The sequence below is a fragment of the Ambystoma mexicanum genome, chromosome 1q (genome assembly GCF_040938575.1).
Source record: "Ambystoma mexicanum isolate Mex_15411 chromosome 1q, UKY_AmexF1_1, whole genome shotgun sequence".
In the NCBI taxonomy this organism is placed as follows: Eukaryota; Metazoa; Chordata; class Amphibia; order Caudata; family Ambystomatidae; genus Ambystoma; species Ambystoma mexicanum.
The window spans coordinates 504,500,083-504,519,487 of NC_090922.1; the positions used below are offsets into that span (position 1 = coordinate 504,500,083).

General features: G+C 47.3%; 1 protein-coding gene across 1 annotated transcript in view; it reads right to left on the reverse strand.

The window, feature by feature from the left end:
• Window positions 1-856: 856 nt before the first annotated feature.
• XRCC1 (X-ray repair cross complementing 1) overlaps window positions 857-19,405 on the reverse strand; it is a 795,788-nt gene continuing 777,239 nt past the window's right edge. The window contains exons 15-17 of the mRNA XM_069640868.1: window positions 3,635-3,725; window positions 3,145-3,220; window positions 857-2,682 (exon numbers count right to left, since the gene is read on the reverse strand). Of these exons, the coding sequence (XP_069496969.1) occupies window positions 2,569-2,682; window positions 3,145-3,220; window positions 3,635-3,725 (281 nt within the window). The 3' untranslated portion in view covers window positions 857-2,568. The remainder of the gene's footprint in view (window positions 2,683-3,144; window positions 3,221-3,634; window positions 3,726-19,405) is intronic.

Here is a 19,405-nt window from a genome sequence, read left to right on the forward strand (position 1 = left end):
GTGGACCCACATTCCCCTGGCACTTGACCTCGTCTTATCGATCCCCTAGCCCAGGGGCAATCCCACCCTTCTCTTCCCACGCCCGCCGGCCCCAGCACTTGCGCGCTCACCACTACGGCCTGCACTTCCTTTCCCTCCTTAGCATTAGCACATTCCGCTCTGCAGGGCCGGTCTTTGCATCAGGCAATACAGGCAGCTGCCTGATGTGCCAGTTTCTAGGGGGCGCCAGTCCGACTTCAACAACACAACCATCATGCATGATTCTGCATCATTTAAGTGTTGTAATAAAATACGACGTATACAAAATCAAAGTGCTATGAAATCATTCAGACTCAGTCTGGGCACTGTAGCGTGTCTGCTGTTAGCAGCAGTGCGGGCAAAGCCATGCTAGCACCTCTTGGGGTCTGCAAGCCCCTGATGCCTGGCCCGGCCTACATTTCATTTGATCTTAAAAGAAACATTTGTTGCTAGTCAGTTCCCTGGCCCAGGCCTGGTCGATAGTACATGACTACCCCTCAACACATGCATACTACAGTCTAGTTGGGCGCTCTGAATACTACAGTCTAGTTGGGCGCTCTGAACGGCACCACCCCACGTCCTTCCTCTACACTCTCCTGCACTTCTTGGTACTGCACTTGCACGATCAGAATGACAAGACCTAGTAGGACCGTTTAGCGCTTTCATCCCTGTCCCCCCACCCCCCTCTTGTCTTGTTGCGCCTTGAAACACCTTCTTGCTGTGTAGGCGCATTATAAATACCCAATAAATAAAATATCTATACTCACGAAATGAATACCCATGTGCTCTAAACCCAGTGCTGCAAAGTGAGGCATCGGAAACAGACAAGAAGTAAAGCCACACTGTAAAAGGGTATCTTTATTGCAAGACAGGCTAAATATAAAACAGTCATTTCTCACAGCTTTCAAATGTGTGTAAAAATGTGGAACACGTTTCATCTCCCGTTTCATTTATTCCGATATGTCCGGGATGAAAACAATAAAACGGCAGTCAGCAGGCAAGCGGCCCTCTCATTTGGAACACAGGACCAGCCAGCCTGGGGTTACTCGCTACACTAACGTTCCTTACCATTAAACTCGGGACGTTCATTGCAATATCGCTTCACCTAAACCTTTTCAGCGCAAGCAATTTCACTGACAATTAAATCTTCATGTCCTCTAAGCATCTCTTGCTGTACTACTGTGGGTGCCTCTCTCCCAAGCTGTCTCCCACGGATCCTCGTGTTGTATTCCACTCCCCAAGACCACCCCTCCCCTTCGATTTGCTTTTCTTAAGACGCATGCCACGGATGAACAGTACATGATCAATGAAAACATGTGCTGAGAATTTCACCTAAAAAGTGATTGCAACCAACGTGACAGTGGCACCAGGCGTCAGGTTATTACAGCATACAAAACGGTCAGAACTAATGTACATATCGGTAGTTTAGGCACCTGGGGCTGGATTATGGCACTGCCAGCAGTGATAGGGAAATGTGGTAAAAAGAGCAGACCATAGCATTACTACAAAATGCACTGCATTTCTATCTATATTTAAAGAAGGCCCTTAGCAGGAAATGCAGGTGTTCCTGCAGATGCAAGCATGGCACCATTGGAAGCCCAGAGGCATGTAGTCTACGTGTTGGACAGATGTTGGACAGACAATCAGTGTGGTAACTACTGGCAAACGCGAGGCTGATGGAAACATGGTGCAAGCAGTCAATGATGGCCTGCCAAGCACTGTCAGTCTACCCGCAGAAGAGAGACCATGCCCATGCCATGGGATTCTGGACCTTCATTCCAAACATGCTCTCAAGATTTCAAAACGTAAAAAGAAAAACACAAATCCACCAGGTGAGGCTGACTAGGCTTAGAAGGACACAACAAAACAAACACGTAGTTTCAGCTGGGATACAACAAGGTTGTGTCTCTTTTTGGAATTGTGGAATAAACTAACTTAACGTACACATTTAATTCAAACCTCCAAAATACGTTTTACCAAACGTTTAACACAAATGTGCAATTGCAAACACGCTGGCCAGCCTCTGAACAGCTCCTTGTTTTTCTTGGCCGTTGACCCAAGCCAATGTATGTTTATCAGTGGTCACTGCTAACAAGCCCTCCAAGCTTCACTTCCGAACTAGACCTGCGCGAGCTTATCTTTTCCTCGCTCCTCCTGAACCAAATCTTTCCTTGAGAGGTCATCTGCTGCTGCTTTCTGTGAAACTGGTCGAGGGGTCAAAAAGTGTCTTTTCAAGGTTGACTATCAACACAATGGAATTCATTATCAAACAAATCAAAGTAGAAAAATGTCTTGCAGTCTTCTGCTGCCGCCAGCTGGTGAAAGAGTTGTGATATGTATGCCTTTGAGGGCACCAATACTCACAACAGGAGTGACGCAGTCCTACAATCGAAGAAAGAAGGGCCCCCCCTCAAACCTATACTAGAGTACCAGCCATAGCCCCCCTCAGCCCCTGTGGTGCAGCACTATCCAGCGAAGGGACAGTTTAGCAATGATGGCCAGCCCTTCATTTCCATCCAGGGTGCCCGCCCACTAGGGACCCAGCTGTGGCTACACCTGCGGCACTACCACGTAAAGTTGATGAGGAATTAGCTTCTGCCGCTCATTGCATGTGTAGATCCAGCGTGGCTTCACAAAAGACAGGTTACAGTTCTCGTTCAGGGCCTGGGAAGATGAGGGGAAAAGAAAGGAGAAAAGCAATTAAGGATGTAGCTAAATCTGAAGTATTTACATCCAATCGAGGGAAACGGAATGAGCAAAGGTAAGCCAATTCCAGCTCGATGCTTGATATGGAAGGGAGCAGTTCTAGGGGACGCCATGGTGGCAGGGAATATTGCAAAGCCTCTATCTTTGGGTAGGATCATACTCGCTAGACAAGTTACTCTTTCTAGAGTTTCTAACCAGCAAAGAAATGTGACTAAATTAGCTAATTATTAAGTTTGGGGCGGGAGCTGGATTTCTTAACTACTTTGAGAGTAAAAAGGCATTGGTAAGTGTTCATTCATATGAGCGATGTCTGGTTTGCTCCCTTGAGCTCGTGCTGTGTGAAAAACAGAGGTTAAATCTACACTTAAGCAGCACAGAGTCCAAGCATCTCGGTTTGCTGCCTCCTTCCTTGCGGCTCACCTCTTCAAAGGTATCATCCCATTCCTGCGCAGTGATGACAAAGCGAACCTTTTCATTCATGTAATCCTCCAGCTCCCTGTAAGCAAAGATAGGCAGTACATGTTAAAATAGACGTTGAGGAAAAGGATGAGCTCACTGTTGCATCTTCCGCCCTGGTAAAGTCAAGCTGTCGTAAGATCCCAACCCACAAGACTTGCCAAGGCCGGGCCCTGCAAAGCAGATCATTTAATTTCTACATTTATCCAGCCAGTAGCAATGGAGGCTGTAGCTCGAAGGCCACTCCTCACCCCACCTTTTCAGCCTTTAGAGCGGACTGTACCTTGTGCTTCTGCGGAATCCAGCAAGAACTACCGAGAAGGCACAAGCAGTGTAACACACAAAAGTCTGTGATAGACGCCTTCATAGGGCAATGACACACACCTTTTTTAAAAGGCGTCCCAACTATTTCTAATGGCCTAGACTCTGAACCTGTGGCTGGTGGACCACTCACCCATTGAAGGCGGTGATGTACCGATACAGCATCCTGCGCTCTGTCGAGGGGAAGTCTCCATACAAGAAGAAGTGTTTACCCGTGAAAAAATCTGCAAACACAAACAGGTTTTTTCAGAGAGACAAGCAATTTCTGGCACATTCAAAATTCACCCACCAAAGAATCTTCTCCATGCAACCCCAGTTCCACCCAGTTCTTTACTGTTCTGCTTTCCCACCCACCAATACAATCAAATACATTATTTACCAGACCTGGTTTCATTCTTGTTAAAATGCATCATTACCATTGGAGAAACGTTCAATGGAAGACTTAAGGCAGAAAAACACCTTGTTTCACAACCTATTATGACACATGGAGAAGCCCAGGATGCAGGAAGCACTTTAAAGAAAAATGTTTGAAAATATTTAATGTTTTAAACATGAGTGAAAGAATTATCTATGAATCCTAATACTGCTAAACTAAAGTTTTATGAATGGGAATGGAGGGAGACGTGATAAAAGAGTACGCTATAAATTATGTAGGGAGACCTTTTGTACTTCACGGTTGCACCACCTGTTATTCATTTTAGTTAGGGGTCACAAGGTTGAAAGAACGTGCAGAAAACATTTTGTCTGTTTTTTTTCTCCTGGTTCGGTGATTGTATCCGGACTCCCCTCCCTCTCTCTGTGTGGTTCCTCTCTCTCCCTGTCATTAAAACCCCTTGTTTTTGCTTGTCTGTATTTTGCCTGTTTTTCCCTGCCCCTATGATTGTGTCCCCTACCTCAATCTGGGTGGCACCTCAACCTCCCGTTCATTAAAACCATGTACTGTGTGCTCGTCTGTCTGCATTTTGTGTCTGTTTTGCTGCCTTTTGCCCTTTTTTCCTTGCTACTGTAACTACTTCCTGCATCTCCAACACTCACTCTGTATGGCCTCTACCCCCATTTGCCTTTATCCCTAGCCCGAGCCCGAGCATCCAGGGCCAAGACAATGGCTTCAACCAGTACAAAACCTGTTGGGTCTAGTTAGAGCCTGTAAAGGGCTAAGTGCCAGAAACCATGCATAACACCAGACAGCGCTACCACCATGTGCTTCGCTCCTCATACACCTTGTCCTAGCCCCACACTAACTCTTGAACGCAAACACTCAGCATGCACCAAGCATCACCCCAGCTCTAATCAACACAGCTTCATAAATGCCCCACTCAAAACCACCCAACCTAGTCCACCCGAACACACACGCAACCGTCATGCCCATGGTCTCTCCAACCTCTGACAAGCACTCAAGCGAGGACTGCTGAGGCCCCGATTTGTCCCGTTTGGCAGTGGCCCGAGTCATCCGCGGAGCCCGGGTGAGGGGTGGTCTCTCCAACCTCTGAAAAGCACTCAAGCGAGGACTGCTGAGGCCCCGATTTGTCCCGTTTGGCAGTGGCCCGAGTCATCCGCGGAGCCCGGGTGAGGGGTACTGCCCCTGGTCTCTCGCACCTCTGACAAGCACTCAAGCGAGGACTGCTGAGGCCCCGATTTGTCCCGTTTGGCAGTGGAGGAAGGACCAATTGAACTGCAGACCCTGGAGCGCACTGCACTGGAATAAAAGAACAGCTGAAAAGAATAGGATCCTGATGTCGTCCGCGGCTCCAGCAGGCACACAGGGATTGCGGGCACGGCGGTGCCTCTGGGAGGTTTCTAAACAAATGTACTAGCACAACAAGGAGCCTGCGGCCGGCGAGGATTGTTGAACCCCCCCCCCTCCCACCGCCACAATGGGAAGCGGGCAGAAAGATTGCATCTCACCGCATATGACACTGCGCCCCTCCGAGACTGGCACGGGCGAGCTCTGCTGATGTGGGATAAGGCCCGTGGCGAGAACACTAAAGGAAGCTCCGGATTCAGTCGGGGCACGAAACTGCCTGCACAAACTCGTCACACATGAGCGCTGCTGAAGCGCGGCCCGCAGTCCTCCTGGTGAGAAATAAGCAGCCCCACAACATCCGGAAGACCTTGCCGAACAGCACAATTACAGTACACGTCGCCCTAAAGCTGCGGCCCGACTGACACCGTGAAGCTACCGACAAAGGAGGAGAGTGCTAATAGGCCCATCAGGGCCAGATAACTGAGAATGCCAGGCTGAACTGGATGGTCAGCATTATCAAGGAGTTCATGGAGGCCCAGACCCACGCTATAAGGATCAGCAGGTAGACGTGAAGACACTGCATGGTTGCACAACAACCGCGTTTTACAGATTAGCAGGTAGACCTGGGAACACTTGTTGCGCGCCACCCCCTCTGTGCAGACTGCCTTGTAAGATATTATGCCCGAATGGGCTACAGGCGATTCTTTGCACGCCCTTGGCTCGGAATAAACACAAGACAACCTGCCATTGCACTCGAGACTTGGATTTGGCCCTGGGTGTGACCGGATGTGAAGCAGATGGGTGGACGGCCAGCACCGGATGCAGGCGATGAAGGAGGCCAGGCCTGGCGCGCAACTGTGCTTTTAGTCACATTTCCGAGGCAGGTCTAATGTGTAGGAGAACACAAGGCCTGTAAAAATTACCAACCGCATAGGCGGCCGTTTGGCTCTCCCCAGCTCGCACTGAAGGGCACGCCACGAAGACTGGCAACCAGACCCTAACAGGAAACCTGAGAGGGACACTTAGCATGTCCAAATGACTTGCTTATACCTCCTGAATTCCACTGCAGGTAGCGGAAGAGACGGGTTGCTACGCAACCCCATATTGCAAACGTATCTCTAGACCACAGCCCCAAAGCCTGGATGAGGCCACGGCACGAGGAGCGGAAGAAGTGCGGCAGAGATTACTAAAAGCTTGAACCACTGGTACCTGGCAAATAATCAAAGGACAGCTGGCGGACGGAGCGGAGAGCTATTGTCAAACGAAGGGGATCCTCCAAACCCATACATGCCTTAAAGTACACAGCAGACATAATCGCAGAGATCCTCAGCGACTCACTATAATGCCTAAAGGAACTCCTTCCAAAAAAAGCGGCAAAATGGACAGGTTCGCAAAGCCCACCGCAAAACAAGTGGAAGCAGTGAGCTAAGGGTCAGGAGACATGGAAAAATCAGCTACACCCTTGCTAACGTCACCCACTGACCTGCAAGGGATTATGACCATCATGCAACAAGGATTTGCATCCATAAATGACAAACAAGATGGCATTAACATCAACATTTCCACGATCAGGGCTCAGTTAGAAAAAGCCACACAACGCATCACCAAAACAGAAACATGCATTGGCACTGCCGAAGACGCAATTGAGGCTCTGGAAAGCACGATGACAACAATGGCAAAAGACCTAGGCACCATCAAAATGAAGTGCGAGGACCTAGAGGCGAGGTCATAGAAAAACAACATCGTATCATAGGGGTGCCGGAAGAAACCTTGAAGGGTCCTATGGAACTTGCTGTAGCGGAACTACTGAGAGAACTGCTGGGAGACCCTGGCTGGTCTCCAATGTTTGTGGTGGAACGTGTGCAACGGTCACTGGCGGCAAAACCCAAGCTGGGTGCGTTCCAGCACCCAAAATGTGCCGATTTATGAACTAGAGAGACAGGGATATGGTTTTGAAGGCTGTACGAGAGAAACAAGATTTGAGGATAGGCTCCAGTGAGATTCGCATTTTCCCTGATCACACCTTGGCGGTGCAGCAAGAAAGGCGCACATTTCTCGGGGTCAAGAAGTTATTGAGAGAGCGCAAAATTATCACGTTCCCGGAAGAAGCGGTATCCTTTGTGGAAGCTAATATCCGCCTCCCAGAGAAGCAGATGCCAGGAGAGGGATAGCAGGCAATCAGGAGGCTGTATAATATATTTGTGCAGGCACTAATCAAACTATGAGCTCCAGACCTGGAGTGAAGACCTGATAGTTATATTCAAGTTTAAAACTCAGGCCTTGACTGGTGGGTATGCTAAGTAGACAGAAGGTTTTGTAACACAATTGTCAAGATATCAAAAATGGGAACAGTGGTAAGTCACTGTTAAATTCATAATGTGTGTTGCTAACGTTAGTTAAGTTACCCATAGTGGTTTCAGTCCGGTTCCTGCTTTGACATTCTACAGCCGGGAACCTTGTTGCCACAGTAGCGGTCGCCCCCGATGCGAATGCATAATATTGTTAGCAGTTGGAGGGGAGAGTGGTATGGATATGGGGCAAAACATAGCTCAAGTTTGGGTTGCTATGAAGGAGGGTGGGGAGGTAACTGGGGAAAGTGGGGCTGAGAAAGTTATTAAAAATCACAGAGTAAACACAACATGTAACCACTGTAATGGGAAGACTGCACAGAATCACACAAACTGGTTGGGAACATGAGAGATAATCGCTAGGACTGGGGCTACTGGGGTAAAGCTACTAAGCTGGAATTTCAGGGGCCTTGGGTATACCCATGTAGATGCGCAAGTTGATAGCATATGCAAAAAGACAAACATCAAGTGCACAAAATCACCCCCGGATGGGGAGGGCAGCGTTATTATACCTCCTATTCGACCAGAGCACGCAAGGTTATGACTCTTATCCACAGATCACTTCCATTCATCCATTATGCGACCGAAAGTGAAGCTTGTGGCAGATATGTGATCGTACACGGGAAGCTGGGTAGTGCTGAGGGATTATTGATCAATATATATGGCCCAAATATAGATGATCCAGAGTTCTACGAAGAGGTCTTTCGGAAATTTGCCAAATTCCCCACTGCAGTACTTATATGTGGCTGTGACTTTAACACTATATTGGACATAGACCTAGATTGCACGTCTACCACACCCCAAGCCTTAACAAATGCAGTACGCACAATTCACACACAGTGCAGACCTGGGCTTGAGGGACGTTTGGCGTACATTACATGGAAGTCAGAGGGCCTACACTTTCTACTCATGAGTACATGACATGCACTCCAGGATAGACCATTGGCTAACTTCTCAGAGGGTGCTGTTGGGTTGGGTGATTGAGATCAAGATACTTCCCAGAATACTGTTGGACCACTGCCCTATAACACTATTATTGGACATCACTGACGGCTCCTCACTGAGAGCACAATGGCGATTCAAGGCTGCGTCCCTGCTGGACTCACTGTTTAGGACAAGTATAGCACAACACATTGCTGATTTCTTCGAGAATAACGAAGGATCAGGGGCACAACAGGCTGTTCTATGACAAACGTTTAAAATCTACATGTGGGGAGTAGCCATGTCCACCGAGTTCGGGGTGCTTTGGGATATTAGAAGAGATCTTAAGAGAAGAGAGGAATCCTTGGCGAAATTACAGATGGAGTATGTGAGACATCCGTCACCGCTTATCAATGGAGAAATTAAAATGCAGCTTGATTAATATCGAGAGGCAGCGGACAGGGAACTACGCTATTTTGACAGACCGGCAGTCGCACGCAGATATGGGGAGCAGGATAGACCCGGTAAGCTTCTGGCAGACACTGTACGTAATGAAAGGGGCAACTCGAACATCCCTTGTATTACTAGACAAGATGGAGTAGTGGTTAATAAGACGGAAGAGGTCTGCAAGGTGTTTTACAGCTTCTATGAGAATCTGTATGCACCACAGAGCGAAGACACAGATGGTGAAATCAATGAACATCTGGCTAAAATACCCACAACGCTGCTGCCCCGTGCACTGATGGGCTGGATGCGGAATTCTATAAGGAATTGGCGGACGCACTGGCTCCTCGCCGGTTAGCGATGTGGACTGAAGCACTAGAATTGGTAATTTTGCCTGACACAACGCGGGAGGTGGTTATTACTCTATTATTAAAGTCTGGGAAGCCACCAGAGGACTGTGGGTCGTACTGACCACTCTCCCTCATCAACACCGACGTTAAGATATTTGCAAAGATATTAGCCTCCAGACTTACTCCGCTAATGCCCTATATGGTGCACAACGACCAAGCGGGATTTTTACAAGGGAGATCGAGAGCGTCAAACATATGGAGATGCTATAATATCTTGCCGAGGATACCACAAGATGCCAAAAGGGTTGCATTATCCCTGGATATGCAAAAAGCATACGACACAGTATACTGGCCATTCCTGTTTAGGGTACTACACAACTATAGATTTAGCCCCAACTTTATCTGATGGGTGCAAATCCTATACACGCAGCCATACGCTAGGGTATGTGCAAATGGAGTACTATCTTCAATACTGAAACTAGCAGGTGGAACCAGACAAGGCTGCCTGCTATCACCACTGCTATTCGCACTAGTAATAGAAACCCTTGCAGACCTAATGAGAACGTGCCATGCACGTGCCGGCATCACCATAACCGGGGCAGGGGTTGAGTTAATAACTCTGTATGCAGACGACGTAATGTTATATGTCAGGGGCTCAAAGAAATACCTACAAAGGATATTAACAGCAGTCCAGGAGTTTAGGACGTCCTTAGGGCTTTGTGTGAACACCAGCAAATCTGAAATATTTGCTTTAACTGACAGGACGGGTGAACCTAGCAACTGTTTGGATTGCGGTGGACGCCGCAACAAGTGAAATATCGAGGTGTAGAATTAGCACGTTCAGCAAAACGGTACGTTCCCTTAATTATGAAACATTAGCCACTGCGATCTGCGCTAAAGTTGAACGCTGGAACCAACTCCCTATCTCACTCATAGGTCGAGGCACTGGTGAAAATGATCATTCTCCCTAAGCTGTTATATCTTTTAAGTACAATACCACTATGGCCAGGAAGATCCTTTTTCACGTAAATAACAGGTGCATGCTCCACATTCGTGTAGAAGTGCCAAGTGAGGGCCAGTTGGAAGTGTCTCAGAATGCCGTACAAGCAATGGGGTTAACAGCTCCAGATTTTGAATTGTAATTTCTGGCGGCACAGGCATACTATGCGATACACTGGGCAGAGGGCGGGCAGCACACATCATACATAGAGAAAGGCAGGGGATAGACAAGGATTCCCTATTGCATGAGGTAGGGGCCGGTAACCAACTGGACCTGGTGCTCGTTACACAGAAGGTACGGACAAGACTGGTTCAACACCCCAAAGGCACTGTAATGTACAGTCCAGACATGCCCATTTGGGATGTGTTATACTTAGCCATATCCAGGGACACGATACTGGCAGCACACTGGTGCGGAAAGGGTATACTGCACTTTAGAGATTTATATTGCAATGGTCAGTTTGTGACCTGGGATGACATTAAGGCGCATGTAGATGACACACTGATAGAGAAATTGCAATACTTTAGACTCCGCTCTGGGATAGCAATGGTATGGGAAGGATTCCCACAGGAACCACCCTCACATCAGAGCCTGAATTATGTAGTCACCCCTGATGCAGTGAAGAAGACCGCTTCAGCGTTATGTAAACTGTGGTTGACTACCAGGAATGTGCAACTAACAGATATTAAAGTGGAGTGGGCGAAAGACCTGGGTATCTCCATTACTGAAACACACTGGATGCAAATGTGCAGGCTCACACAGCAAATATCATTCAAGTCCAGATATAGGCTAATCCCTTTCAAGATATTGAACAGGGTACACCTTACTTCAGCCGCCTTAAGAAAATGTATGCAACAGCAGAAGGGAGATGCCCAAGGTGTGCAAATGAGGATAAAGATGTAATACATATGTTGTGGTCCTGTGGAAAGCTCTCTGTATACTGGACTAAGGTTTGTTATGCACTAGAAGAAAAGGTGGACCAACTTGTCAGATGTGAGCAAGGGGCATGTATATGCGGCTTTGTGCTTAAAATGAACCCGACAAAACGTAAACGTATTAATATGGGACTGTTGCTAGCTAAACGTGCCATACTGATGCAGTGGAAAAGCAAGGTACCCCCACGTTGGAAGATGGGTGATTGACATGACCTGGGCTAATGATGGAGGAATTGTACTCCAGCCTGCTGCCCTTAACGAATCGTCCAAGAGACATATGGGGAGGATTTAGTCAATATCCGATTACTAAAAGTGTAGAAAGAGCTGACAATGTCGAAGTATTGTAAATTAACTGTGCACCTTGCTGCTCCGCTTTGCGCTACTGAAGCAAAATCTGTACAAGATACTGTTATGGCCTCGCAATATGCAGGGCGCGCAGCGCAGTAAAGAATTAGGCAGACACGGATAGCTGCGTTCTATCTCCGCCTTTATTCAACGTACCACTGAACTCCCCCGTCCCTGCCCTCCCGCGCCACTTCCCGTTTTTTGTCCCTCCCGCCCCCGTTGTCCTGGAAACATCAACGTGACATCTTCCCCCTTTTTAAACAGTTACCAAACTCTTTGCAACAGGCGGCGGTCTGGTGAGCTTCTAGTCCATCTCCTCAATCCATCGACAAGGTCTGTTCCGGGCTTGCTGCGGCTGTGCCGGTGCGGGCCTCGGTGACGTTCCACTCTCAGCATTTCCTTGCCCTTCATCCACTCCCGATTCATCCGAGTCCCATTGGTCATCTAAGTAAGGGTCACTCTTCCACTCAGGCGTCGGGCTCCTGTTTGTGGCAGTTCCTTGAAGTGGGACGAGTTTCTGGTGACAGATCCTGTTGATCCTTGGGCGGTTATCATCGACCCTTTCTTTTGTGTGACAAGAAGGGGCTCTTCTCGAAAAGCCGCTGTGTGCTTGTGGGTCGACGGCTGACGAACTGCCACCACATCTCCTATCTCTATTGGGATGTCTGTGCTCACCTGCGGGTATCGGAATATTCTTTCATCCGGGCCTTGGCTACTTCGTCTCGCTCCCTGACCTCCAGCTCCAAAGCCGGCCGTGGGCTGATCGCTTCAGCCTGTGGGATGCACGTTTGCGTATTTCGCCCAAACATCAGCTCGGCAGGTGTCTTTCCTGTCGTGCTATGAGGTATTCCGCGGTAGTCCCTCAGCAGCTGGTTCAGCACCTGTTCATATGGCTGTCCTGTCAGGTGTGCGACTTGCAGGGCTCGCTTGAGGTTGGCCATGAACCGTTCGATCATCCCATTGGCTTGGGGCCATAACAGAGTAATCTTTCTATGATGGAATCCAAGGTATTCTGCGAATCGGGCGAATTGATGTCCACAGAATGGGGCCCCATTGTCAGTCTTGAGCACCTTAGGTACCCCATACGCCAAGAACATGTGGTCCAGCGCCGGCACAACGTGATGGGTGGCCGTGGAGGATATCAGCCGCACGTCCGGGTACTGTGAATACTCGTCGTTCACAGCCAGGACGTATTGTCCCCCTTCGATGGGTCCAAAGAAGTCGGCTGCGACTGCCTCCCATATTTTCTGCGGGAGCTCTGACATGAGCAGGGGTTCTGGGTGCCTGTTTGGTGTGATGAGACAGCATGTGGGACACGCTTTCAGGGTGGCCTCCACCAGGGTGTCCATGTGAGGAAACCAAACCTTTTGGCGGAGTATGCGTTTGGTGTAGACCATGCCCCTATGAGTCTCGTGCGCTAGATTGATGACTTTTGCTCTCCCATGCCCTTAGGGATGACGAGTTTGCAGTCTTTGAGCAGCAGATCTTCCGACACAGCCAGCTCCTCTTTTACTAGTAAGAGCCGCTCCACGTCTTCTCTTACTTGACCTCCCGCTGCTTTCCCCTTTTCCTTGGCTCTTCACCACTGTCCAGATGCCAGACCTTCACATATAATGCAGCATGCCGGGTCATTCTCCGTCTTCCATATTGACACCCTCCGTTGTGGTCTGATGGACGAGTTATCTTAGGTATCGGTCAGCCACAGATGGTTCTGGTATGCTCTCTCCGCGTAGTCTTCTCGACAAGAAGTCGGCTGGGTTCTCACCTTTCCCTGGCCTGTGGATGATGTCAAACGCATAGTCCTCAAGTCTTAATCCCCATCGGGCGATCCGCCGAGGCATCTTGGCTTGTGGGTTGCCGTATAGAAATAATAGTGCTTGATGGTCTGTGACGACTTGAAATGGTTTCCCGTACAGAAACAGATGGAAATGCTTGCACGCCCATACAACGGCTAGCCCCTCCTTCTCAGCTTGAGAGTATGCCTGTTCAGTGCTAGACAGGCTGCGGCTGGAATAGGCTACTATGTGCTTCAGCAAGGGATCTAGTGGATCAATTTTCACCAGGATGGCTCCCAGGCCCACGGGGCTGGCGTCAACTGTCAGCTCTGTCTTTCTATTGGTGTCATAGTATGACATGTTTTCCGCCTTTGCGACTCTCTCCCTTATTGTTTCGAAGGCTTTTTGACAGTCGCTGGTCCACTCAAACGTTTCATCTTGATGGGTCAATCTCCTCAGTGGCTCACTGACTGACGCGAAGTCCCAAATGTATCGGTTACAGTAGCTGGCAAGACCAAGAAAGGAGCGAAGTTCAGACACATTGGTTGGGGCGGAGGTGTCGTTTACAGCTGAGACTTTGTCCGGGTCTGGGGTCATCCCAGCTTCTTAAAAGACATGACCAAAGAATTTTAGCGTGTTTTTCCCGAACTCACATTTGTCCTTAATTAACGTAAGGTTGGCATTGTGTAGGGCCTTGCAGACTTTCATTAGTGTCTCATCATGTTTGTTCACGTCGGTCCCAAAGACTAGAATGTCATCCGAATAGTTGAGACAATTCAGGATGTGCTTAATAATGTTGTGAACCTCTGCCTGAAATGTTTCCGCTGCCGAGGACACCCCGAAACTTAGTCTCTTGTACCTGAAGAGGCTGACATGAGTGACAAAAGTTGTTATGGTGCGGCTCTCGGGATGCAATACCAAGTGGTGGTATCCCTTTTGCAGGTCCAGTTTGGAGAAGACTTTTTCCCCATTCAATAGGTGAATCATGTCAGTGATCCAAGGTGCAGGATACCTTTCCCTTTTGATGGCTTGGTTCGGGCGTCGCATGTCGACGCAAAGTCTGATGGCCTTGGATCCCTTCTTGGGGACTGGGACAATTGGAGATACCCATGTGGTGGGTCCGGTGGCCTTCTCGATAATGTCTTGTTCCAGCAGTTTTTGGAGCTCGTCCTCCACTTTCTTTTGAATGTTGACTGGAATTCCATGGTATGGCTGAGCTACGGGGCGTATGGAGCTGTCCACGTGGAGTTTGATTTGCCTGTTCCTGAGTCTTCCGATTCCTTTAAATATTTTGTGGTATAAATTGTTTATCATTTCCACCGGGTCTATGTACTTGTGGACCATTATGTTGTAGAGTATGTGTATCAGGCCCATGTCAGCAGCCGCCTTGAAGCTCAAAACGGTCTCTGTGGCCAGAACGTGCATTGGAACCCTCATCTCCTGCCCTTTGTAGCGGCAGAGCCCACTGAACTGTCCTAGGCATTTTAAGGGAGTCTTAGCGAGTCCGGAGCAGCGTGGGAGCTTCCTTCTGTGACAGCACGTGCTCTGCGAGTGAGCTGTACCTTGTGCTTAGCTGCAGAGTGCGGGTGGGGCTCCTGGCTCCTCTGCGTATGATCATCGCTGCGGCCCGGGCTTCTTGGTATCTCGCGGGCGGGGCTACCGGCTCCTCCGCCTGAGCTTCTCTCCTCTGCTTGAGGCTGCGTGTTGGGGCCCTGCTGCGTAGGTCCGCGCCTCCGAGCGCTCTGCCTTCTGTCCTGGGTTTGTGGTGGGTGTACCGCGTTGCTCTCACCATGAGAGGCACACCGCTCCTGCAGCCATCCTCGTCGCTAATGTTATGGACACGGAGAGCTGTGTTCTATCTCCTCCTTTATTCAACGTACCACTGAACTCTACCGTCCCTGCCCTCCCGCGCCACTTCCCGTTCCTTCCCGCTCCCTGTCCCTCCCGCCCCCGTTGTCCTGGAAACGTCAACGTGACAGATACCAATTCACTGTATGCAAATGTGATGTAACTGTGCAAAAGTAAAATAAAAGTGATTTTTTTTTTCAAAAGCATACAATTACCAAGCTAGAGTGCACACAATATTTTTTAAATCCCCTGCCTTCTAGCAAAACTATAGCACACCTTTATTACAACCTTCCCTTTTAACTTCACTTCAGCTGCAAGTGGTTTTCTATACTGCAAAACATGCTTCACTGCAGCAGTCATCCCATAAGTTTAACAGTGCTTTTAAAATTACTTCTGCCTCAATAGTGAATGCCATGTCCTACTACATATAGCAACGCAGCATCATTTTCAGAGTTAACAATTTTTCTTTTACATTTCCTGAAGAAAGATTACCAAAGAAACCTACTGAAGAGAGCAAACTCTTACATTTATACAAAGTAAGTATATTAATGTGGCATGTATGTTGTAACAATTTTAAATAAAATATAACTATACTGTGTATTATCCACTCATACCATACCCTATATTTCCCACTTCCTTGCTTCATTGCCGCAATCACATTCTTTTCTATTACAGCAAACCACTCCTCATCCAATATCGCCACCACTCTGCAACACATAGCGCAACAAACATTTTATCGCACAACCCCCATCACCTATACATACTTCGTCCGCAAACCACTTTCCAATTACAATCCATATCAATTACCCAACACCCCCACAGTTCCACTGACATGGAATTTCACCCACTCGGCGCCTGCGGCGTGGGAGCAACACATGAGATACCATACATGTCAGTATTCCCCTCTTAATAGAACACCAGCATTAGCTTGACAAGGCTTCAAGTAGAATGCAGTGCCTTGAAGCCAGATTTGTGCAACATGCAGTCCATACTGCAACATGATATATATAGAATAGCAACCATAGTGCATTAAACAGCTAAAGTACATTCAAAGCACTTAATAATAGCCTCAGATTGCAAAGAAGCCATTTAGTGAGAACTATGTTTTTGTGTGTTGCCTTTTATGTAACCATTTATCATAGCAAAGCACTTAGCAGTATTAAACAGCTTGTTCATGCAAACATGTCCATATTTGTAAATTTCTGCAGGCCCATGCATGAATTCTGTTAGGCACTGCTAGGCCATGAAACCAAATTCACATTTATTCTTCGTTTTAAGAGCATAGAAATGGAAGTCTGCCTGGAGAGCCAGTACCAAAACAATAATATGACGTGGAGTCCTCGTCTCCGGGCCTACATTGAAAAAACAGCACGGATGCTCCAGAAGCAACTTGCTAAAACGGAGGTAACCCCACAAAATATTTACCTAAATCACATATTTGGGGCAAGGGTCTTCCTTGTTACACAGTAGCCACATATTGCTGTACAGGTTAAAGAAAATCAGTAGAAGTGGTTGTCCTGCCCATCGGATGGCAGCTGTGTTTTGATAGTAAGGGGCTTTCCACCCTATCCCCTTTAAATACCAGGGCAGCTCTGATGGGGAGTGCTAGCTCGCTTGCTGAGACAGGGTGATGCTGAGATGCTGTGTTCCTATGATCCAGAGATCCGGATTCCAGGGGGCGTTTGCTTTGAGAGCCATGGGTCTGCTTGCTTGAATAATGTGCTCATATTCTGGTCTTTTTTATTATTTTTGATTGATGCAGTGTTCTGTGCTTTGCAGAGTGTATTTTGAAGAAATATATGAAATTATATTGCTTGCCTTATAAACTGAAGAGTTGTTTTAGTTTGGCTTTGAATTGAGCAGCATAGTTTGACTTTGCTTATCCTTAGCAGAATAAACTAGGTTGGACAGGGTTTGAAGTGTTGACATGCACATTGATTTGATTATAGAAGAGACTTGTTTCTCAACAAAGGGGTTTAAATGTTATGTGGAATTGGAGAATCGTTTGATGATAAAAAACGAATACGTTGGAACACTGTACGTACTTAGTAAGAATGTATGAGGTTTTTAATGTGCAAATAAATGTATCTTCTTTTACAACGTGTTCCTCCTTGACTCCAATACGTTAGTACAATGAAATGCTAACTAAAGACAAAGTGGTATGAGGTCTTTTTGGTCTCTCCTCGCTACCTCCAAGTATTTTGGGTATTAGGTGAAACATCGAGGATGGGCTGCAGGGCTCGGGAGCTCATGAGTAAGTCAAGCAAGTTTGTAGGTTGTAAACTGAAATGTGTAAAATACAGGAGTCCCTCCCCCCTGGAACTCAATTATAAATCAATGTAGTGAGCACACTTCAGTACTGAGTTGAGACAAGAGGAGATGTCCTCTAAGTTCTAAATCAGTGTTGTCAAAAAGAAGAGTACTAGATCTTACTCCTAGCAAAGCAAAGCTGAGACTGTGGGGGAGGTGGGTTCTCCCTCCCCTTTAAGATCACAGCTCTTATTCTAGTCCAGGTGATCCTTCATGATACACAACACTACAACCTTTCACTCTACAAATATTTTCGACCGCACCTCCTATCACCTATACATCTTTCTGCCTCATGCTAATACAAAACTTGAATGTCTATCATTTCTGCAACAGACTTCTTCCCAATCCCAGTATCCAATATTAATCTATATCTTTATGCTTACATCACTATCCCTCCTTTGACTTCGCTAACAATGCATTAATTGCTTTATTTTGCCCTTGCTCATACCATTACTGAAATCACTATTTTGCATTATCCCCACACCCCCCCCTCCTCATACCACTACACCAGAGGTCTACAACCTCTTCCTCTACAAATATTTTAGTCCACGGCTTCCATTATCTATACATTCCTCTTCCACATCCTACGTCACAATTATATTCTTCATTATTACTCCAACACCCCTCTTCCTCATCGCAGTGCCCAACATTAATCAATGTATTTATGCTTACACCACTCTCCCTCATGGGACTTCAATAACGATGCATTCATTTCTGTATTTTCCCTTCCTCCTACCATTACTCAAATCACACAATTTTGAAATATCCCCACATCGCTCTTCCTGATACCACTTCGCAGTTATAATCTATATTACTCCAACACCCCCTTCCTCGCCCAGGTTCCCAATATTAATCCATATTATTATCCATACATCACTCTTCCTCATCCCAGTACAATAACACCCACAGAACCCTTCTACAACAATAAAGTACACTTTCTTTTCTCCAAACGATACAAAAAGGCTACTAAAACTCAACTCCACACAAAACAAAGAAAAGATCAATCAGATAAAATGAAGAGATAGTCATATACTCAGCCTCCACTAAAACAATTTACAGAAAACGGACAAGCAAGAGAACAAGTAACTCTGCTCTTGCAAAGTACAACAGTGACCAATAACAAAAGTATTTCATCTGCATCAAAAAGAGAACAGTAACCAGATACATAGTAAAACAATTACAACTGTAAACAAACCTCAATTTATATATAGCAATTAATGTGGAAACAATAAAACATTCAAAAAAATCTATTTTATAAAAAGAAATTCCGGCGCAGACTTGTTAGCAATCGCATACAAATATCTGATAAGTCACATTCCTTACTTCAAAATTACTGAAGAAGGAGACCAGGAGGGGGCACAGAAGGCAATGGCTGCCTGAAGCTCGGCTCCTCTCTCAACGGGGACTGGAGAGATGATATAGAGAATATCCCAGACCATGATAAACCCAAAAAACGAAAGCCAGAGTGGTGGAGAGACAGGAGAAAATGGAGGCACCCCCAGTTCACCACCAAACCGAAGAGAAATTGGCGTTAAATAGAGGTGCCCATCCCCCATTGAGTTCAGAACATGGCGGCCATACCCTAAACGCTGAGACTGTGCGACCCCTAGGGAAGGGGGGGGCTGGAATAAAGCCTGCAGCACTGCAGGGGATATAAAGAAGCTGGTGAGCCGCAGTGAAGCCAGAGGGGCAGGAGGAAATAAAAAAATGGGAAGTGATAAGATCCCCTCTCGGGATCTCCCGCTGAAGAAATAAAGATACAGTCTGCTATGACATCTGCCCGCATGAGGAGAGGCGTGGAATAGCAAGGACAAGGGCGGCTTTGCAGAACACTCCATAAAAAGGCACACGTGGGACTGGCAAACTTCGGCACTGGCCCAAACA